Consider the following 21,807-nt stretch of genomic DNA (forward strand, 5'->3'; position numbering starts at 1 on the left):
ATGTTCCTGTAGGAATTCCTCAGGGCTGGACCAGCTGACCTTTAAAGGTTCCTTCCAACCAAACTATTTTATGATGCAGTTAAATCCACATGCTGCTTCCATCACAGGATATTTTAATTTTTTTTTTTTAGCAATGATCATAAAGAAATAATGCCCCAAGTTTTCCTAAGAATAGACCAGAGTCAGCAAGTGAGCCTAAACTGCAGCTGCTCTAGGAGGCAGTGCAGGGAAATCACTGCCCCTGGGCTGTGCTGATGTTGGACTTTGGCTTCATGGAAAAGTTCCTGGGGAAAAGTCACTTTGGGTTGGAAATCTTTCCCGTCAGAAGAAATATTTCTCTTTTTTCCATGACTTTCTTTGATTCTAATTTCGACTTGCAGGATGCTAAATGCTGAAGCACAGAGTTAAGGAGACTTTCATTCCCCAGATGACGTGTTGTGGCAGCATCAGGAATTTTTTCCAATTTGTCAAATTGAAGCTTTGGAAAATGAACTCTGAATTGCAAAAAGCTTCAGATTTTGGAGCCTGCAAGTGTCCAAGGGCAGGCTGGACAGGGCTTGGAGCCACCTGGGACAGTGAAAGATGTCCCTGCCAGGGCAGGGGTGGCACTGGGTGATCTTTAAAGTCTGTTCCAACCCAACCCATTCCATGGTTTCAATCCAGCTCTGTATTTTGGCACTGCAGCATCACCCAGCTCCCTGTGCAGCCCTGTCCTGTGTGCCTGCAGGAGCTCTCAGAGCCAGCTCACCCCACTAGGAACCCATTCAACCCTGAGGAGAATTGTGCTGAAATCCCATTTTTGATGTCAAAACCCTCTTGTGGTGACAGATTGTTTTGTGTTTTCAGGGACGTGGGTCACCTTTGGAGGTCAGATCTCAGACGAGGTGAGTGCTGCTCTAAGCATGACACAAACCCCACCCTGGGGTATTCATAAATGCAGCTGTGGCTCCTGGAACCTTCCTGTGCAGAGACACAGCAGGGAGTCACTGCACAAAGCTCTGCCACAGCTCCCAGTGAACTGACATTTCCAGAGATCAGAGCCAGCTCACCCCACTAGAAACCCATTTATTCCCAAAGACAATTAATATTAATGTTTTTTTTAATATTTGCTAAGCTCCATCCGTCCCTCAGAGCCACCTCCTGTCCCGTGCTGTCCAAAGCAATGTCCCCTCCTTCCACCTGGCAGTGGCACCACTCCTGCAGCAGAAATTGGGAACTATTTTTGTGTTGTGGCTGTAATGGGCAACAGTGGTAAATACAGGCAGGGCTGGCCTCACAAACGTGATTTAATTTGTACAAAAGAAGGTGAAACCAATGGAAATGAGCTCAGGTTTCCTGGGGGCTTTTCCCAGGAGCAGATGGCTCTTAATGCCAGGGAATCACCCCAGAGCTCTGAGCTGCACTGAGCTCCAGCCAGGTGTGCCACAGATGGGAGAGCCAAGGCAGAGCAGCTGCCTCCCCCAGGACCTGGAGTAACCCAAAAGAGCTCTGGCAGGAGGAAAAGAGCCCAGGAGCCTGAAATCATAGGGTTTGTCCTTTAAATTCACTTGGTCTTTTGTGGTGTCACTGCCTCTCCTGGTGGATCAGCAGATCTGATCCCATCTCTGGGCACTGAGGGATGTTTTGATGGTCAGTTGAGGCTTTTTGGGGATAGTCTGGGGACAGTTTTGGTGATCAGTTTGCCCCTGGTTCTCCTTTCCTCCCTGCTCAGAATAATTCCATACTCAGTGGTCACCCATGGCAAAGCAGGACAATCCCAGGGCTGTCCTGGAGCAAAGTCACCCTCAGCTTGCTGAGTTTTCAGCCCCTTGGGTGCAGCAGGAGCCTTGGGACTCTCTGGGAATCCCACAAAATGACCTTCAGGCATTTCCATACCCCATGGCATCTCTGGGGAGCTGCAGCACAACCTGCCAGGCAGCCAGAAGGTTATTCCACTGCCCCCATCCTGTGTTCAACTCTGGATTTGCAGAGCATCTCCTGTAATTATCAAATTAAATTAAATTATTAAATTCTTGGCTGCCTTCCTGATGGAAAGCTCCTGGGAGAGGAGATGAATTCCCCCCCTGCTGGGCCCAAGGGCAGTCGGTGTAAATCCACATTTTGGTGTCTCTCCCTGCCTGGGTGGCGTGTCAGAGGTGTCCCCTGGGCAGGGACTGTCACACCCCTCCTGGCCCTGCTGAAGGCTGCTGTGGGATTTTCCCTGCTGTGTTTGTCACCTGTCCCCTGTCCCTGCCTGCCCAGGTGGCCGAGCAGCTGATGACCATTGCCTACGAGAGTGGAGTGAACCTGTTTGACACAGCTGAGGTGTATGCAGCTGGCAAGTGAGTGTCCAGCCTGGGATGGCTGGGAAGGGTCACTGGGGCTGCCAACCTCTTCCCTGGGCTTCCCTGGGGTCTTTGCTCTCCCTCCTGATGGATTGGGCTCTGGGTGTGCTTGGAAAACCATTTTATCCCTGACTGGGACAGGAAAATCTTTATATTTGGAGCTCTCATCAAATAAACCCAAATAAATTAACCCGAAGCCTCTTGTACCCAGCAAAGGCTGGAGAGCATCACTTGTGCCACTTGCTATTGGCACAGGGAGAAAAACATCCCGAAAAAATGAAAATTCTGTGCACATCTGAATGAATGGCTGGGGGCTGTGACAGCTCCAGGCACAGATCCCAGTGGGAACAGCTCTGGCTGCAGCTGAGCTAAAACCCTGAGAGCCTCTGTGGGATGAGGGAAAACAGCATTTTGTGAGAAATGAGACTGGGGATGAGCTGGGCTGGGCTGGGGAAGAGGCTTTGGGGTGATGGAGGGAGGATCTGTCCCAGCTGGGGGCACTGGGCTGGGTGGTGGCCATGGTGGCCATGGTGGCAGTGGTGGCCATGGTGGCAGTGGTGGCCATGGTGGCAGTGGTGGCAGTGGTGGCTATGGTGGCCATGATGGCCATGGTGGCAGTGGCAGTGGCACTGAGCATCCTCTGCCTCCCTCACACTGAGCTCTTCCCACACAGGGCTGAGGTCATCCTGGGGAACATCCTGAAGAAGAAGGGCTGGAGGTACAGTCTGGCATTCCCTGCTCCCAAACAAACAGGACCCCTTGGCTTGTGGCAATCCCAGTTTTTATCAATTTATAAACCCCCTGATTTTATGAACTTCTCACCTCGGGTGGTGCTGATTTAATATCATGTAGGAGTTTATAGATTAATCCAGATGGATCACACTGGAGTTTAACAACTCTTGGGATGCTGCATGGGAATGAGAAGCACTGGACATGGATAGCAGGAGGGAATAGCACTGCACACCTGCTTGCTTACTTACATCATTACTATATTTTAAATAGTATTTTTTACTAATATTTAAATTTAATATCTTTATTTTTACTAATATTTTAAATTTAATGCTTTTTAAATATTAGTTTTTCTGCTCGTTTTGCAGGAGGTCCAGTTTGGTGATAACCACAAAGCTGTACTGGGGTGGCAAGTAAGTGTGACAGTGACTTTTTGGTGTTTGTGCTCCAGCCCTGAGCCAGGGCAGGCTAACAGCACTGGGGGTTTGCTGCTCTCACCATCCTGGTTTATTGTGCCAAGAGTTTTAAGGAGCTGGAACTCTTCACCTGGAGAAGAGAAGGATCTGGGGAGACCTGGGATATCCTGCCAGAGCCTAAAGGGGCTGCAGGAGAGCTGGGGAGGGACTGGGGACAAGGGATGGAGGGACAGACACAGGGAATGGCTTCCCACTGCCAGAGGGCAGGGATGGATGGGATATTGGGAAGGAATTCCTGGCTGGGAGGGTGGGGAGGAGCTGGGATGGAATTCCCAGAGAAGCTGTGGCTGCCCCTGGATCCCTGGAACGTCCAAGGCCAGGCTGGACAGGGCTTGGATCACCCTGGGACAGTGGAAGGTGTCCCTGCCATGGCAGGGGTGGGACAAGATGAGATTAAGGTCCTCCCAACCCAAACCCCTCTGTCATTCCATGAGTTTGGGGATGTCTAAATCAGAACTCAAATCAGCGCTTGGCAATCGCTGGCACTGCTGGCATCTCCCAGCTGTGCTCCTGTTTTTCCCTTGCAGAGCTGAGACAGAGAGAGGCCTTTCCAGAAAACACATCATTGAAGGTAGGTGGGCTGGGCTGTGGCTGTGCCTGGGGCTCAGGGGGCTGTGGGGTGGCATTCCCAGGGCAATGGATCTCCACGAGCTGGGGCTGTCTGATCCCACTGCTCCCTGGGCTGTTCCATGGAGAACAATTCCCAAACTTGGCTCTCAAGTGCCCAAAATGCACCAAAGGTTAATTTTGGCTCTTCTGGAGAAGTGTGAGCAGGTGAACTGCACACAAAGCCCCCCTGGCCCTCCATCCCCTGCTGGCTGTGGGGTTGCTGGGGAGCTGCTCTTGGGACAGCCCAGCTCTGCCCTGTGTGCCAGACAGGCTCTGGAGCCTGGGCTCCCTCTGGAGCCAGCAGGGCTGAGGATGAGGATGTGGGCATGATGTCAGCCTGCAGAAATAGCCTCTGGAGGGGTGCCAGGGCCCAGCTGGGTTTGTTCTTGGGGCTGCTCCTTCTCCATGCTCCATTTTGCTGCCCACCCTCACCTGGCTCCAGGGATCTGCATCCCGCCGAGCTCTGCCTTACTCATCCCTGGGGCTTATTCACCCAAACCCCTGCTCCTCTTCCCTTTCCCACTGCTTTTCTGTGTCCTTTTGGATGTGTGACTGCAGGGGAGGGAGGGAGGGAGAGCACGAACAGAGTGTTCTATTTATCCACCTAACAAACCTTCCCGTGTGTGCTCGGGGTGGATCCAGAGCTGGCTCTGCGGGGCTCTGGGCACAGCTCAGCTCACAGACACGGGCAGAGCAGTGCCCAGGAGCAGAGGGGAGTGAGGGATCAGCTCCCAGCTCGGCAGTGTCAGCTGTGACCTTGTCCCTTTGAGAGGAGCCAGCCTGGGCTGCCTGCCCGTGGTGGTGGAGCATCCTGCAGCTCCCGAGCTTTCCCAGCCAGCAGGGCAGGGCCGGGGCTGCTCTCTGCAGAACGATGGCAAACCAGCCCAGGAAGGGCATCCAGGGGTGCCCAGCTGCCAGCAGGGCAGTGCCAGCTGCCAGGCAGGACTCACCCCTCGCTGCTGTCACTGTGACCCATCTGTGCCTTCTGCTCCCAAGGGTGTGCAGGACCTGCTCTTTGGGACACTTGGAGATGGAATCCTCTGGGTTGAGATGGAATCCTCTGGGGCAGCAGCTCCTCCTTCCAGGGTGCTGCCAGCCTAGGAAATCCCGAGCTGAACCCCAGGGGAGCCCCAGGGCAGGGGGATCAGTGTGGGGAGAGCAGCCTCTCCCTGGGGTGCAGTTTGGCTCTGTCCATCCTCCTCCTCCCTGCTCCTGCCCAGGAGCATCCCTGGAACTCAGAGATCAGCTCAGACCCCTGGCATTGCCAGAGAGTTTCCATCATGGAGACTTGGCAGGGTCCAGCTGTGATGGGATGTGACTTTCCCAGTCAGGTAATGCTGGAGAAAGTTTTTTGTAGCAACATTTTGTAGGATTTTCATCTGAATAAGCCTCTGTGAGGTGGCAGCTGTGTCACAGGCACTCCAAACCCATCCATTTTCCATTTCTTGTGGAGCTGCTTCGTGAAATGACAGAAAAACTCTGGCAGCAGTTGGAATAATTTCACAGAACACCCAGCAAATAATGTTAAGGTCAATGGTAGTTATTTTATATAAATATATACACATATATATATATCTGTGCATGAGAGAGAGAAGAGGATTTTAAAGTTATTTTCTACAAATTTTCCCAAGAACAAAATGTTTTTATGAATGTTCATGAAGAATGAGTCAAAATAGAGCAGGCTGAAAATGTTTGCTGAATTTTGAGATGGATCAAATGCCCATCCTCTGCTCGCCCTCTCTCATACACTCATCCACAGATATATAAATATATCTGTAGGGGTTTGATGCCATCTCCCATCACATCCTCCCAGGGAGGCTCTCCAAACCTGGGCATTTCGGGACTGAACTGCAGAGATTTTTGCTCTGCCAAAATCCCCCTGACAAGGTCAAGCCCTCCTTGATGTTTTACCTTCTCTTCCTGAGAATTCCTCCAGAGCCACCATCCTTCCCTCTGGAACTGAGTCCCCACAATGTCCCCTGGGCATCAGGAGCTGCCTCTGGAGCAAGAAGGGCTCTGTGATAAAATTCAGATTGAATTGACTGCAAACAAGAGCAGGGCACTGAAATAGTCCCTGGCAGCTGCTTCTGCCAGGCTGGCATGGGCACTGCTGGTCAGCCCAGACCTCAGGAATTCTGACATAAAGCACATCCTGGTGGAAGGAAGGGCTCTGGCCAAACTTTCTTCTTCATATGGTGCAGTGACACAGGAGAGCATTGTTCAGCATCCTTCTCATATCCTATGTGGTTATGTGTATTTATATGAAAAATATATCTATTTAACCCCCAGCTGTGTTTGAGTCCCACTCTGGCTCTGTTCTGTGCCTCCCTGTGACCTGCCTGTCCTTGTCTCTGCTCTCCCACCCCAGGGCTGAAGGCTTCCCTGCAGAGGCTGCAGCTGGAATATGTGGATGTGGTGTTTGCCAACCGGCCAGACAACAACACCCCCATGGAAGGTGGGTGGGCTGGACTGCAGGCTGTTAACGAGCCTCATCCTGGCTTAAGGGCTTACACCGAGGAGGGCAGGAAATGAAAAACAGTTTGGGATTAAATGTTCAGGTGGGGCAGTTGAAATGGGAAATATCTGGGAAAATATGGGAAAAATATATCGGGGAAATATATATGGGAAATATATGGGAAATATATATGGGAAATATATATGGGAAATATATGGGAAAAATGGTTTGTGGTATCCTGACCATGGTGTCCCTGCCCACCCAGAGGGGTGGAATTAGATGGTCTTTAAGGTCTCTCCCAACCTGAGGTTTCTGTCTGCCCTGCCATGCCCTGCCATGTCTGCCCTGCCATGACAAGAATTTACATTTTGGAAGGAAATTGAAGTTCTCTTTATGTCCCAGGAGTGACTTTAATGTTTGGAGCATTTCCTTTCTGTGATTCCTTCAGGTGCAGTGGATTTGTGTCTGGATTTGAGGCAGCTAGCCATGTCAGGGGAATGGCAATCAGACAGGGCTGGAGCTGGATGGCAGGAGCTGTGCCACCTGAACACAGGGCTGTGCCACCAGGGTGACCTGTGGGTGCCACGGGGTGTCAGCAGCTCCAGGCCAGGACTGGCTGGGGCTGAGGAGCAGTGCAGCTCTCAGGAGCTGCTGAGGAGCAGGAGGATGCCACGCTGTGTCAGGAGGGAGCAGTGACCTCTGTGCTCGGTCACTTGTCACCGAGCACAGCTGATGCTGGCATTCCCAGCTCCAGACTGGGTGGATCCTGCTGGCAGTGCCAGCCTTGGCAGCCAGGCACAGGCTGTGGTGCTCGCTGAGACTCGGGCAGGGTGAAAAAAGGGACATTTGTATTGTGAATGGCGTGGTGGAGACACTTCCCATGTTCTTCCTGCCTGTTTTATGGTTCACCTACTAAGCCACTTCCATCCCAGAGCATCTGCTGGGCCATCTGTCGGTGCTGTGCTGCCTTCCCAAGCAGCTCCATCCCTGCTGCAGCACCACACACGCCTCAGCTTCCCCCACAAGGAAACCAGGCACTGCTTTGACTTGCAAGGAACCTTAAAATTCATCTTATTGCAGCCCCTGCTGGACAGGGACACCTTCCACTGTCCCAGGCTGCTCCAAGCCCTGTCCAGCCTGGCCTTGGACACTGCCAGGGGTGAGGCACCCACTGCTGAAGGACAAGGTGACCTTAAAATGCTCCCTGCTGGTGGCACCACCTGTGGGTCCTGCTGGAGCAGCCAGCACGGTGTGTGCAGGGAGCACAGCTCCAACCTGGCATGGTTCTGTTGGCATCTCTGCCTGCTGCAGGTGGGCTTTGTCCTCAGAGGTGGGGTTCATCCTCAAAGGTGGGCTTTCTCCTCTGTCCCCCAGACTCCTCTCTGCTGCCAAGTGCCTGTGGGCAGCAGCAGCAGTGGAGCAGCTCAGAGAGATTCCCCTTCAGAGATCCTCCTCTGCTCCACCCCAGGCAGAGCAGATCCCCTTCCCTCCCCAGGCTGCCCAGGCTCTGTTCCTCCCCTGGGGAATGCAGCAGATGACATTCCATAGGGATTTCTGTGCTCTCCGTGACTCCAAGCCCCAGGGCACCTGGCAAAGCTGCTTAACCTAAACCCCTGAAATGTATTTAATGTTCTTAAAGGTCTCCCAGCAAATTAAAATAGTTTTTTATTGTAAAAGCAGCGAATATTGGAGTCAGGGAGCAGCTGGAGATGAGCACCTTGGGAAGCTGATTGCAGGTGGGTCTGGCTGTGTTCCCCACATCCCAGAGCCAGGCTGGGATCTGCCAGGCAGGGGGGTGAGGGGTGAGGGGCTAACCATCCTCCCTGGGGTTCTGGGGGGTGTCCCTGCCACCCTGTGCCACCCCACAGATCAGGGACCTTGGGGACAGATTAGGGAAGGATCCATCCTTTCCAGAACTCCCCTGTGTTTTGTGCCTCATTACTCAGATGGAGATCTCATCCCCTGACTGTGCAAGCAGATGCTTTTTCTTCATCCCAAGGGGCTTTTCTGTGAGTGCAGCTGGAAAGGAGAGTCCCTGGTGTCCCCTGGTGTGACCCCCATGGTCACAGTGCCAGGTGCCCACAGTTACCCAGGCACAGCCCTGGCAAACAGGGAAGGGGAGGCGACAACCTTCCTACCAGGGAGATTTAAGCTACTTCAAGATTATTATTATGCTGCCAGGGGCTGTTATTTGGGATTTGGAACATTGATTTATATTAAAAAAAAAAATATATATAATCTGCTGTTCTTAAGTGCTGCCATTTGGGCATCCAACTGGCCAAGAGAGCCAGGCTGTGCTCTTCCCAAACCCCATCGCCATCCCCTGGCTCTGTAAACAAGAATGTATACATATATATATATATACATTCTTACATTTTCAGAGTTGACTTGGGTGTTGGTTTTTTTTTTTTTTTAAAGGAGTAGAGGTGGGAGAAATGAAAACAAGCCCAGGCTGAGATGTGTAAGAGGCGTGTGACGAAATGTTTTGCAAAATGCCAAAATGGTGGAGGGGCAAAAATAGAAAACTAAACCCAGGGAGAAGCTGCTGAGCAGGGAGGGAGGAAGGGAAGGATCACTTACAGGCTTAGATTGAGGAGGGTAGGAAATGAAAAACAGTTTTTAATTAAATATTCAGATGGGGAGGCTTGAAATAGCTCATTTGTGTATCTTGGAGCCCTGGTCAGGTGGAAGGTGTCCCTGCCCACAGCAAGGGCTTGGAAATAGGTGATTTTTAAGGTCCTTTACAACCCCAACCAGTCTTTGATTCTATATTTGCACTTCAGAGAAATTAATCTATATTTTTTTAAAGAAATGGAAGTTTCCTTTACATCCCAGCGCTGGCTTTAATGCTGCCTGGGCTTTTTCTTTCCTTTCCCCCATTCCCTCGGATGAAGTGGATTTCTGTTTGGGTTTAAGGCAGGTCTGTGTGTCAAACGAATCTCAGGTTATAAATGGAGCTTCACCCCCCGAGCTGCCTGTCAGAGCCTGCAGAGGATTCACAGCAACGCCCAGCTTGGCACCAACCCCTCCTCGCTGCCAGGCTGCTGCTTTTGGCTTCCCTAAGTAGGACGAGAATCCTGCCATGGGAAAGGCAGCTTGGGTTGAGCTGCAGGCAGCAGGGTGACCAGGGGAGCTGTGGATGTCCCTGGATCCCTGGAGTGTCCAAGGCCAGGCTGGACAGGGCTTGGAGCAGCCTGGGACAGTGGAAGGTGTCCCTGCCCATCAGGAGTGACCTTTAAAGTCACTTGCAACCCAAAATATTCCATAATCCCATTAAACGAAAATTGATGAGGGTTTTTTCACCCCCAGGAAGGCAGGGCTGCTCAGCAGAGATCTGAGGGGTGAAATCCAAGATCCTGCCCTGCTGTGTGTAGCCTTGCAAGCTTCCAGACCCCAAAGGACAACCCTGCTGTGCTGGGTTGTGCAGAGGTGACACCTGAGGGTGACAGGGCCCTTGGTGGTGTGGGATTCAATCATCCAATTTTGCAGCTTTGCCCCCAGCACTCCTGGGAAAAAGAAGCAGACCCAGCTATGTGCTTCCAGGAAGCAAATTTTAAAATAAACAGAATTTATTTCGAAGTTTATTTTTCCACTGTGCTGCCCTCTTGTGTTACGTTCTGAAAGAAATGTTCCCCTAAGGCCGTGGTAGGCAAGAGCCAGTGGGAAAAGCAGTTTTTAACCAGCTGCAGGGTCACTGTCTTGATGTTTGCACTGAAAATCCTTTTCCAGCCACGCTCGCCCAGGAGAGCACAGCAGGAGCAGTGCTCAGTGCTCAGGACTGGCAGTGTGTGGTGTTTGGCAGTGGATTTGGGGCTGGAAATGGAGCTCCTGAGCACCTCTCACTCTGCTTTTTCTGCCTTGCTGTAGAAATCGTGCGAGCAATGACCCATGTGATCAACCAGGGCATGGCCATGTACTGGGGAACGTCCCGCTGGAGCGCCATGGAGATCATGGTAAGGCAGCCTGGGAGCTCAGGGATCCCTGGGCATGCTGGGCTTTCACTCCAGCCAGCATTCCCACCCCAAATAACCTAAAAGCCTGGCCCGGAACGAGCCTGGTGTTTGGTGGGAGGTGGGCTGATGTTTGGGGGTTTATCTGGGGTGTTTGTTTGGGTTTGTGTCGTTTTGGTTTGGTTTGGAAGGTGTCCCTGCCCATGGAAGGTGTCCCTGCCCATGGAAGGTGTCCCTGCCCATGGAAGGTGTCCCTGCCCATGGCAGGACAATGAGATGGACTTTAATGTCCCTTCCAGCCCAGGCTGTGACTGCAGGAGATGCCAGGATGGGAGCATCCTGCTGGTCCCCACTTCCCCTGCCCAGGGGCAGCAAGACTTGCCTTGCCACCTCGTGTTGGCTCAGAGAACATTGCCTGTGTGTCCTGCAGGGTATTTTCATTTGCTGAAATGCTTTTCCTGTGGATTTCTCCTCTGCAGGAAGCCTACTCCGTGGCCAGGCAGTTTAACATGATCCCACCTGTGTGTGAGCAGGCTGAGTATCATCTCTTCCAGAGGGAGAAGGTGGAGGTGCAGCTGCCAGAACTGTATCACAAAATTGGTGAGTCTGAGGCTGCAGTGCCTTTTGGCTCAGGCATTCCCAGGAAGGAATGGAGAGCAGGGTCACCTGGGGCTCCAGGTGGGACCAGTGACAAAGCCAAGTCTGTCTAGTGACCTGAAAGAAAATCAGCTTACTGTGCTTCTGATAAAGAAGTATTGCTTCATACTATGTACTAACATGTGAAGTATATTAATGAACATATTAAGTATTAATTGCCTTGGCTGCTTCTTGCTCTCTGAGATTCATGTGGCCCATTAAGTTAAATAAATCCTCAATACCCTTAAGGGCATCAGCAGCATCTTCCTGGAAGACACCGAGTTCTGCTGCAACAGAAACAAGCAGCAGTTAGTTCGCTCCAGTTTTAGTTTTTAACTGAAAGTTCTATTTTTGCCACAGCTCTGATTTGTCCCAGTCCCCTAAAATCCCCTTTTTCTGTTTCCTCTGCAGGGGTGGGAGCAATGACGTGGTCTCCCCTGGCCTGTGGGATCATCTCAGGGAAATATGGCAATGGGGTCCCTGAAAGCTCAAGGGCTTCACTCAAGGTATTCCTTGCCCATGTTTGAGATTTTGTGCTGCTTTTGTGAGGGCAGGAAAACAACAAAGGGGAAAAGGCTCCTTCTGAGAAGGCTGGGCTGCGTGGTGAGGGATCAGCTCGGTTTCTCTGGCAACCACACTCCAAAGAGCAGGAGAATCTGGGTTAGGAGGAGCTCAGGTTCCCCACGCAGGGAGCTGAGGGCTGAGAGGGGTTTGGGGCAGGACTGGGGCAGGATTGGGGCTGGAGCAGCACTGGGGCTGCAGAGGGATGCTGGAAGCATCACCACCCTGCACTGATGGGCATCACCGGGCAGGAGGCACAAGCCAGGGGCTCTGTGGGGCTCCAGGCTCCTGCTGATGTTCATCCTGGAGAAATGAAGGCTGGAAAAGATCTCCAAGATCGTGGAGTCCAACCATGAATGGATGCAGCTGCTGCCACTTCCAGCCCCCTGAACCACATAGGTCGGACAGACCTGGACATCATTTTCCTGGGCACCATGGGGGTGCTCAGCCTCCCAGTGTCCCCCCAGTGATCCCAGTGTCCCCCCAGTGGTCCCAGTGTCCCTCCAGAGACCCCCAGGCCCAGGGCAAGCCCACTGAAGCCCCACAGGTTTCATGGGCTGCAGGGGACTGCCCCCTCCTACAGGTTTTGGCATTCTGGTGTCACCACAACTTGGATCCTCCACAGTTATCCTGATTTTATTCTTACTGGGGGTTATGGGTCCAAAAAGAAAATGGAGGAGATTCCAGGTTATGAATAAGAATAAAACCAGAGAGATGATGCCAATAGGAGACATTCTGGTCCTGCCCTCTTTACTTTGGGTAGCCAAGCTTTGTGTCACTCAGCCTCCACGACCTTCTGGGTTGGACGTGGCTTTTCAAGTGCTGCTATTTATATATTTATAGATTATAATTATAAATTGCCTCAAACTTCCCCTTCTGGGGATGAAAGCTGACAGCCTGCCGTGCTGTGATTGCTCTGCAGTGCTACCAGTGGCTGAAGGAGAAGATCATCAGCGAGGAGGGCAGGAAGCAGCAGGGGAAGCTGAAGGATTTGTCCCCCATCGCCGAGCGCCTCGGCTGCACGCTGCCACAGCTGGCTGTTGGTGAGTCCCTGCACAGCTGGACACCAACTGGGCTGCTCCTGGCCCTCTCAGGGGTCAGCAGTGGCTTGGCAAGGGCTAGCAGAGAAAATGTGTTGTCTTTGCATTGTGGTTTGGGCTTGGCCTGTAGCTAGAGATATGTTTGTTATTTAAAATGCATAAATGATTGTTTATCCTGGAGTGGTTTGGTTTAGGAAGGAACTTAAAGCCCATTTTGTTCCATCCCTGCTATGGTCAGGGACACTTTCCACTATCCCAGGCTGCTCCAAGCCTCATCCAGCCTGGCCTTGGACATTTCCAGGGATCCAGGGGCAGCACAGCTTCTCTGGGCAGCAATAACCTAAACCAGGGTTGTTTCCAGCAGCACCAGCAGCCTGTGACTGACAGGCTCAGAGTATCTTGGGCATCCCCAAGGGTCCCACCTGCCTGCTTCCCTGGGCACTCCCATCCCATGTGAACCCATCACTGCTGGGGTGCTGAGCTGACAGACAGGAGAAGCCTGTTCAAAATGACTTTTGGGGTTCTTTTGTAATAATTATCTTCATGCTGCTGAGAGCTGAGGCTGGAAAATACCACGTGTCTGTCAGAAGGTGATCCCTGGTTCAGCAGTGAATCCTTGTGACATGGAAAAACCAAACCCCACAAGTATGACAAGTGCTGGGGCAGAGCCCAGGCTCGGGTGGGATGCTGGGAGATCTGTGGGGTTTATCTGATCCCTGCTTCTTCCTCCTGCTAGTGCCAGAGCAGCAAAGTTGAAACAAAAAATGTGATTATTTTCAAGCAGAGACACAGAGTCCATCAGAAGTTAGGGTCTGGAGCCAGGCTGTGCCATTCCTTCTTTGCTCCTGACCTTCCTGTGCCTCTTTGCAGCATGGTGCCTGAGGAACGAGGGGGTGAGCTCTGTCCTTCTGGGATCCTCCAACCCCGAGCAGCTGATCGAGAACCTCGGAGCCATCCAGGTGAGGGCAGGGGGGTTCCTCCACGGAGGGTCAGCCCTGCTCAGCTCCCTCCTTCTCTCCATGCAGGGCTCACACTCGGGGTTTTGGCTCCCAGCTCTGTTTATGCACCTAAATCAGGCACATCTCTGGTGTCACCATGACTTAGCACCTTTTGGGGACATTGCAGACATCCAGTGACACGAGGTGCCATCAGCAGCTTTTGTGTGTCTGAAAATGCAAGTGATTCCAGGGCTTGGGGCAGATTCTGTGCTGTCACATGTCACCTGCACCCACCTTAATTGTTCCCTGTTGTTTTCCACATCTCTTGCTCTGCTGTCCTTGCCACCAGCTTGTATCCCAAGTAATATTCCACTTATAAAGTTGAGAGGCTTTGCTGTGATTCCCTCACTGAGTAAAAATACTCCAGTGGTTTTTCCTTTGAGGGAGAAAGTTATTAGACGAATGCTTAATATCTGTCACACAAAAACCCCAGCGGAAATGTACTCTGATAAAATCTAGGTTTCATTTTGGAGCTATCTCAATGAAACATCGCTTTCTTCCACCCCCAGGTCCTTCCAAAGATGACATCCCATATTGTAAATGAAATAGATAATATCCTGGGCAACAAGCCCTACAGCAAGAAGGACTACAGATCCTAATGCAATGCATGAATTTCCTGGACTGCATGGTTTAGAAGTGCTCTGTACTCCAGTACAGCCCCGAATTACTCTCATGAGAATCATTCAGCACTTGCTGCTCGGTGTCTCTACTGTCACTGGATCCTTCGAGATGTGTGCTCTTGCTACTACTCTGCAGTGAATTTAAAAGCACAGTTGATCTCTCTTCTAACCAAGAATAACCTTGTATTTTCTTACCTTCTTGACCGAGTTCATTGATTTTTACTTTACTCTTTGCACCTCATGCTTGTGCTGTGAAAAACACTTGTAAAGCAAAAAAAAAAAAAAAAAAAAAGAAATAATTTATAACCTTCAGGTACTTGGTAATTAAAGAAGGATGTACAGATCTATTTTTTCAATGAAGAAAAGCCAGATACAACTTCAGGTTTTAATAAAACCACGTTTGGGAAATCTCAACTATAAAGTTTCTTCAGGTTAACAGATGGAAGGGGCAAGCTCAAACTTCGCTTTTTTATGCTGAATATAAGCTTTGAATTTCTCTGTAGTCGAATAAAGGCTGTAAGACAGAGAACTAGGTAGAAATTAGATAGTTCAACTCCTAATTTTCCAGCCCTTGCAGCTGTGGAGTGCTCCTGGGCAGCATCCTGGAGTGTTACACGCATGTCAGGTTACTGAACACAACAGCTCTGCAAAGTTCTACTTCTCCATAAACCTTAAACCAAGAAAGCCATGATTAAATATTGGGTTTTGCATCTATAGAAACCTGCCTCTACTTCTGCCTGCTTGTAGACAGAGCTACTGCAAATTTCAATATTCAGGAGCTTTTAAGGATCTAGATACTATAAATACATATAATATATAGCTGCTGAGAACTGCAGGAACAATCAGGTATGTACTTCAAAAGGCTACATCTGCTTTCACTTGGTTTGGAACCGGGGATAAGTAAATGCATTTTGAACAGATTTTTGTGAGCATTTACAGGAGTTGACAGGAAGACTTTACATCCTAATTTGCCCAGCTCAAGAACCTCGTTGTATCGTCCCATGGATTTGCTCTGTACCATGCTCCTATGATTTCAGTCTGTATTTCTCCCCTCCTTGCTGGGGTTCAGCTCTGTACAGTATTTGTAGGACCCTTGTATTCCCCTCCTCCCTGCAGCACTCACCTGGGCCGGGTGAGAGCTCCCAGCTCCTGATGCTCTCCTCTTGTATTTGAAGCTGTGGTGTGTGTAAATGACTCCTGCTGTACATGAGAAATGCAGTCTGACTGGAATTCTGCTTGGACACAATAAAAGCATTTTGTGCATCTAAGGGCTGCAGACCTGTTACTGACAGCAGAGCTGCTCTGGGCCAGCAGGGCTTTCTGCTGAGCATGGGGGCTCTGAGACATTCCAGCTGTGCCCAGGAGGGGCGAGGGAGCTGGGCTGGCTCTGGGGACAACGTGCTGCTGGAAGTCCCTAAGGTGAGGCCTGGCCTGATGCTGAAGGGGGTGAGATTTTGGGAAGGAATTCCTGGCTGGGAGGGTGGGAAGGGGCTGGGATGGAATTCCCAGAGAAGCTGTGGCTGCCCCTGGATCCCTGGAGGTGTCCAAGGCCAGGTTGGACAGGGCTTGGAGCAGCCTGAGACAGTGGAAGGTGTCCCTGCCCAGTGTAACCTCCCCAGCCCTGGGAACATCCCCAGTGCTGCATTACCAACTGTGAAAATTAACTATTGGTAATTTTTACAAAGGCTTCAACCATTACACAGTTAACACCTTTATTAATTTAATATAATTATCCTCCCTGTAGCAGACTAATTCCATTTCTTCCCTCTGGAGGGACAATTTAATGTTCTCTCTTCCCCTTCTCACGTACTTGGGAATCCAAGAATGTATTAAAACTAGATTCATTCCCAACTTTTTCTCCTTTACAAGATGGCATTGTCCCCTGCTTGGAGCAAGACCTTCAAACATGGGGCCAAGCAGCCCAGCTTTAGGTTAACCTTAAGCATTAGTCTAGAGAAATATAATTTCAGTATATATAATGAATTTTTTATCATTACAGTTGGAACTTAGTGGGGATCGCAAGGGCAAAACCAAACACCATCTCCAAAGGAAAAAAAAAAACCAAGTGAAAAAGCAAACAAAAATCCAAATGCCAACCAAAAAGAGCTCCAAACTTTTCTGTGAAGGCTCAAGATTAGGTTTTTTGCAGAACACAACCCACCCCACCCACCCACCTGCTTTTGTTTCAGGCTGTCAGCGCTCAATGTTCTCTCTGGGAAAATTCTGACACTCACTAAGCTCCAGGCCTCAGCAACTGTCAATACCAAAAAAGCCCTAAAAGGAGATGAAAAGCTGATAATAAAAGACTCAGTGAGCTGACAGTAATGGCAGAAGAAAGTGCTGCTTCCCAGCACTGCTCCAGACAGCAGATTTACAAGAAAATACACCTGCTAAAGCCCTGCCAGGGCAGCCTGAGCCTCCCAGCCCTGCCAGCAAAAAGTGAGGATAACAATGTTGTCTCTTCAAGTGTTTGAATTTCAGTACTGGGTGTTCTGAGAGGAACAGAGGGAAAACAGCAACATCAAAGTCCTGCTGCTCCCAGAGGAGCCAGCCTGGCTTTGTGTTGGGTTCTGGCTGTTTAGAGAGGTTTGGGAAAAAAATTGCTTTATGTGTGCTAAATACTTAGGCTAAAATACATCAATTATATCCCTTAGGAGAATTGAGTGAAAATTGAGAATTGAGCCAAGGAAAGTGAAAATGTCCTAGGCAGGCAGCAGCATATTGGAATTGTCTCCTTCCAGTGCTGAAGAATCAGGCAAAAGGGATAAAGAAAAATCCATGTATTTTGAGAGCAAACAGTTAATTTAAAGAGTATTAAACAATCAAAAGTACTTGAATTTGTCAGAAATAGAGCCATTACTGTCTCCTGCTCTTCACATTCTCCATTTTGCTCTATTTTCCATTAATCTTCTTGAAGCCAAGATTAGCAGAGTAATTGTTCCATTAAATCTGATTATAAACTTTCTCTTTCTTCCCTGTGTAGGATCCCAAGTCTGTAATGGCAGGATGTGTAACTGGAATTCCATTAATAGCAGGAGAGTTTGGCATTTAACTGAACAGCTGCTCCAGTGATAGCCAGAAAAGAAGGCACAGGATTGTCTGATAAACCCATTATTAGAAGCCAGCTAAAGCATTTTTCTTAAGCTGTGCAGGGAAACTGGCAGGGTTTCTTATTTATTTACAACTTTGAAGATGAATGGAAAAAAAATAAGTACATTCAAACCACTTCAAAAGCGTTTTCCTAGGAGATTTGGGTTTTGTCCTGACTCCAAGTTACTCAAAAATGAAGAGTATTTCTAAGGAATGTGTTAACTTGTAAAAGTCTCCTCTCTGCTGAAAGCAGAAAGAGCTGACAAACCTAGATATGAAAATACCCATTTTTAAAAAACAAAGAATGAAAATACAAGGAATTAAATGGCAAAAAAGCTCCTTTTTATTCCAACTTTTCAAGTTACAATGATAAATGGATTGTCTCCTTCATGCTCAGAGGGTTTGGCTGAGGTCACTCACCAAACTGCCAGGGGAATTAATTGTGCTGCAGCTCCAGCTGTGTGTGCAGAGAACTCAGAGTGGAGCTGCAGCACCAGAATTCCTCTGTGCTGCTGCAGAAAGGTGATGTCTGCCCACACCTCACACCCCATTTCTTCTCCTTGCTAAGTACAAAAGAACCTGAATAACTCCAATATCAAATACTGTGTAAAGATACCAAAAGTAAATATCATTCAACCAGTTAGGATTCAAACCCTCCCCACGTTTTCCTCATGCTAAAATAAAAAATATTCCTATTCCACTCATAGACATTTTCATGGCAGTTGAAGCCTCTCACAGGAAAAACTGCTGTGGATTTTCTGTCTACTTGGATCCTGTGGACAGCAGAGCAATCAGTCCTGAGGAAGCACTGATAGAAAGGATGTAGTTTCTGTAGAGAATGGGTTAAGGACATAGAACTGTCAAGATACTTCTTTGGTACAAATATTTAGTAGGAGTTTTATGAAAAGGAAGGAATTGAAATGGTCTTTCTCTGTAGTTTTAAAGCTGGAATATTGCAACCTGAAACACAGCTCACAATCAGGGCATGAACTCATCTTCAGAATTAAGACACCCCTGAAGTTTAGCCTGCTCTCTTAGAAGTTTTATAAATACAGATCTTGAATTAACTGCACTGCTTGCAATGCTAATTTCTTTCAGGAACAAAAGATTTTCCTGGTGAAGTTACTGAAACTAAACATCCTGTCAGGTAAGAGCTCCTGGCAACCAACACTGACACTGTTTCTGCAGGAAAATCAGCTGCCACCTCATTCCCAAATTCCAATGGGAATGGCAAAGCCATTAAAATTTCTGTGTATTGTCCAAGTATCCTTATCCTGCATGTTTAAAACGTCTCATGTCACACTTATGTGAGTGGGAGACTTTTTTTTTTTGGTAACCTCTTATCTTCATGTTACAATATTCTAAGCTGATGTACTACAATGAGCTGCACTTACCACCAGAGTAATGCCACAGCCACATGACAACTACAGCTAGTAGTGACAACTACTAGGAGTGGGGCTGTGGGGGTTTCAGTGTGGGGATAAAGGATACACAGTGGGGTTGAAGTTCTTCAGCACAAAAAAGGAAGCGATGATGACCAGGACCAAAAAGAGGGTGTTGTTGTAGAAGATGGAAAAAGTTGTTGCTTCATAGTCTGCAACTTCATTTTTCTTCCACAGAATTCTAGGAGCAAGTAGAGATTAAATTTCAAATATATTTAAATCAATGGATATCACAGAATCCTGGAAATGTTTGGGTTGCAAGGGACCTTTAAGCCCATCTTGTTCCACCCTGCCATGGCAGGGACACCTTCCACTGTCCCAGGCTGCTCCAAGCCCTGTCCAGCCTGGCCTTGGACACTGCCAGGGATCCAGGGGATATCCTGGCACACCTACATTATGAAGTGAGCAGTACTTTTGCTGTATTCAGCTTGTAGAAGACAGAGGTTTTGGCTCCCAAGACCAGTCAGCTCACATCCTGCACAGTCCCAACGGGGATCCCCTTTAGCACCAAGTGCATCTGAGACCTTCCCTTGGCAACTCACCTCAAAAAGGCTTTAAGGTGAACCAAGAGCTACACTGGAACTTCTGCTTACCAGAACACAGCAAAAACAGCCAAAGTCCCTACTATCCTATCCAAACCCTTAATAAGATTTAAGGCAGTGCTACAACAAGGGAGAGAAGGAAGAGGACAGAGAGATCACCTTTCATCCTTCTCCTTGCGGGACATCTTCCTGTTGTCTGCCTCGGACAGCTTGCGAGTCACTTCTTTGGAAACAGCATCTTCTCTTTTCTGGGCTACTCTGTGAATAAAACCACTCATGGCACACTTCAAAAACAACAAAAAAACCCCACAGCCCAGCCCTGGGATTATAGGAGTTTTTATTTACAGTGAAGAATAACACTCAGCCAAGATACTGGACAGTTTTGTCAAGGTGAAGGGACAACAAGACATAATAATAATAATTACTCATATAATTTACATGTAATAAATAATTTATAATATAAACATAATTAGTGGTAATACCCCCTGAGAATAAAGGTGGATTTGCTGTTCCACCATACTCTCGGCTTACAAGATTTGACTATAATTACAAGAGAACAGAAACCAACTAGGAGATACTTCTGTGCAGAATACTTTTTGGAGTAACATTTCAGGCACTCTTATTAATAAAAAAACACTTTAGTAAATGCTGGTTTTGTTAAATTATTAAATTATCAATTCCACTTCGAACAGGCACCAAACTTACTTGTGTTTGAGAACAAACTTGACGTTTTTATATGCAAAAGCCACCAGATAGGTACTGATGAGGGTCATCACGCTGTACAGGACTGCAGACTGAACAAGATCCATATGCCATATTCTCCAATAAAGCCCTTAAAAAAAGAAAGAATTGTATTTGAAGTGGTTTCTCTCCAAGAAAAACGCCCCTTACTAGAGACCCAGGATCCGAGCTCTGTAATTCTGCACTGGCCCTGCCAGACAGACCAAAGCCAGCTCCTCCAAAATCACTTGGGGGGTCTTTCAACTGCATTAAAAATCCTTTGGAACGGGGAAATGTGCTTTGCTGAAATGCTGAAAGGAGCTTTGTGAGAGCTTTGTGAGAGCTCGGCAGAGCTGCGCTGGGTGACACGTCAGTGCTCCCCTGCCGGCCGGGAACTGCAGCGGGGCCGGGCGGGAACAGACAGGGCTGGGACCGGGCTAAACAGGGCTGGAACCGGGGCTAAACAGAGCTGGAACCGGGGCTGGAACCGGGGCTAAACAGGGCTGGAACCGGGGCTCGAACCAGGGCTGGAATCGAGGCTAAACAGGGTTGGAACCGGAGCCAAACAGAGCTGGAACCGGGGCCAGACAGGGCTGGAACCGGGGCTAAACAGGGCTGGAACCAGGGCCCGGTAGAGCCCGGAGCCAGGATCCCACACGGCTCAGAACTAAAATCTCACACGGCTCAGAAGCAGGACCCGGCGGGGCTCGGAGCCAGAACAAGACTCGGGACTCGCGGCGAGCAGCGGGACAGAGCCCGCAATGGGTGCGGAGTCCTGATCCCATTCTCAATGTCCTGCTCCCCTTCCCAATGCCCTGCTCCCCTTCCCAATGCCCTGCTCCCCTTCCCAATGCCCTGCTCCCCTTCCCAATGCCCTGCTCCCCTTCCCAATGTCCCGCTCCCCCCAGCGTTGCTGGTCCACTCATCCCAGGCTCTCCCCTCAGACCCGCCGCCCGCCCTCGCCCGCTCACAGATGGGGATGGCGGACACGATGAAGGCGTTGCCGAAGAAGAGCGCGGAGGACTTGGCCGAGAGGTTGCGGCTGAAGTCCTGCAGGAGCAGATCCTCCTCGGACTGCTGCCGGCCGCCGGGGCCGCCCTTGGGAGCCATGGCGGGACAAGGCAGCGTCAGCGCGGCCGAGCGGCTCCGGGTCAGGCGCCACGGGGCGGGGCGGGCCCGGCGCGGCTGGGAGCGCTTCCGGAGCGCGGGGCTGCTGCCTCAGCCCGGCCGAGCCTGGCACCGAGCCTGCCTCTGCTCCTTCAGCCCGGGCCGAGCCCAGCCGTGCTCCCTCAGCCCGGCTCTGCTCCCTCAGCCCGGCCTGAGCCCGGCCCTCTCCCTCAGCGCGGCTCTGCTCCCTCAGCTCGGGCCCAGCCTGGCACCGAGCCTGGCTCTGCTCCCTCAGCCCGGGCCGAGCCCAGCCCTGCTCCCTCAGCCCGGCTCTGCTCCCTCAGCTCGGGCCGAGCCCAGCCCTGCTCCCTCAGCCCTGCCCCGATCCCAATCCCGATCCCAGTCCCGGCCCGATGCCGATGTAGCTCCCCTGCCTGCTCTGGGACACCCGGTTGCTGAGGCAGGTGAGTCCCAGCGGCAGGGATCCCTCCGGGGTGTCACAGCTCGG

General features: G+C 50.1%; 2 protein-coding genes across 4 annotated transcripts in view; one reads left to right on the forward strand and one right to left on the reverse strand.

The window, feature by feature from the left end:
* Positions 1–15,661, forward strand: part of KCNAB1 (potassium voltage-gated channel subfamily A regulatory beta subunit 1) — a 56,628-nt gene extending 40,967 nt beyond the window's left edge. For 2 of the 3 annotated variants that reach the window (XM_085068910.1, XM_085068911.1), the window contains exons 3-14: positions 847–884; positions 2,242–2,321; positions 2,998–3,042; positions 3,422–3,466; positions 4,057–4,100; positions 6,507–6,593; positions 10,461–10,546; positions 11,023–11,143; positions 11,591–11,685; positions 12,663–12,783; positions 13,651–13,739; positions 14,288–14,807. In XM_085068910.1, the coding sequence (XP_084925036.1) occupies positions 847–884; positions 2,242–2,321; positions 2,998–3,042; positions 3,422–3,466; positions 4,057–4,100; positions 6,507–6,593; positions 10,461–10,546; positions 11,023–11,143; positions 11,591–11,685; positions 12,663–12,783; positions 13,651–13,739; positions 14,288–14,377 (941 nt within the window). In that variant the 3' untranslated portion in view covers positions 14,378–14,807. Of the gene's footprint in view, positions 1–846; positions 885–2,241; positions 2,322–2,997; positions 3,043–3,421; positions 3,467–4,056; positions 4,101–6,506; positions 6,594–10,460; positions 10,547–11,022; positions 11,144–11,590; positions 11,686–12,662; positions 12,784–13,650; positions 13,740–14,287 lie in introns of all 3 variants that reach the window. The other variant, XM_085068909.1, reaches the window with a different exon arrangement.
* A 2,147-nt stretch (positions 15,662–17,808) lies between these two features.
* On the reverse strand, positions 17,809–21,348 carry SSR3 (signal sequence receptor subunit 3). Its single transcript, XM_085068917.1, has 5 exons — positions 21,164–21,348; positions 20,178–20,304; positions 19,632–19,730; positions 18,980–19,111; positions 17,809–18,317 (listed from the first exon to the last, which is right to left on the reverse strand). Exons 1-5 carry the CDS (start codon positions 21,300–21,302, stop codon positions 18,251–18,253), a joined length of 564 nt encoding a protein of 187 aa, XP_084925043.1. The 5' UTR covers positions 21,303–21,348; the 3' UTR covers positions 17,809–18,250.
* Between the last annotated feature and the right edge of the window lie 459 nt (positions 21,349–21,807).

This window comes from Lichenostomus cassidix, chromosome 9 (assembly GCF_008360975.1).
Source record: "Lichenostomus cassidix isolate B80296 chromosome 9, HeHo_3.0, whole genome shotgun sequence".
NCBI classification, from domain to species: Eukaryota; Metazoa; Chordata; class Aves; order Passeriformes; family Meliphagidae; genus Lichenostomus; species Lichenostomus cassidix.

Bases quoted from the DNA above. Each gene is read 5' to 3' on its own strand.
- SSR3 (XM_085068917.1), bottom strand. From the start codon at position 21,302: ATGGCTCCCAAGGGCGGCCCCGGCGGCCGGCAGCAGTCCGAGGAGGAT. The intron at 20,305-21,163 runs GTGAGCGGGCGA...TCTTTTTTTAAG, and splicing joins CGTGTCCGCCATCCCCATCT to GGCTTTATTGGAGAATATGG. The intron at 18,318-18,979 runs GTATCCTTTATC...CATTCTCTACAG, and splicing joins AAGAACTTCAACCCCACTGT to AAACTACATCCTTTCTATCA.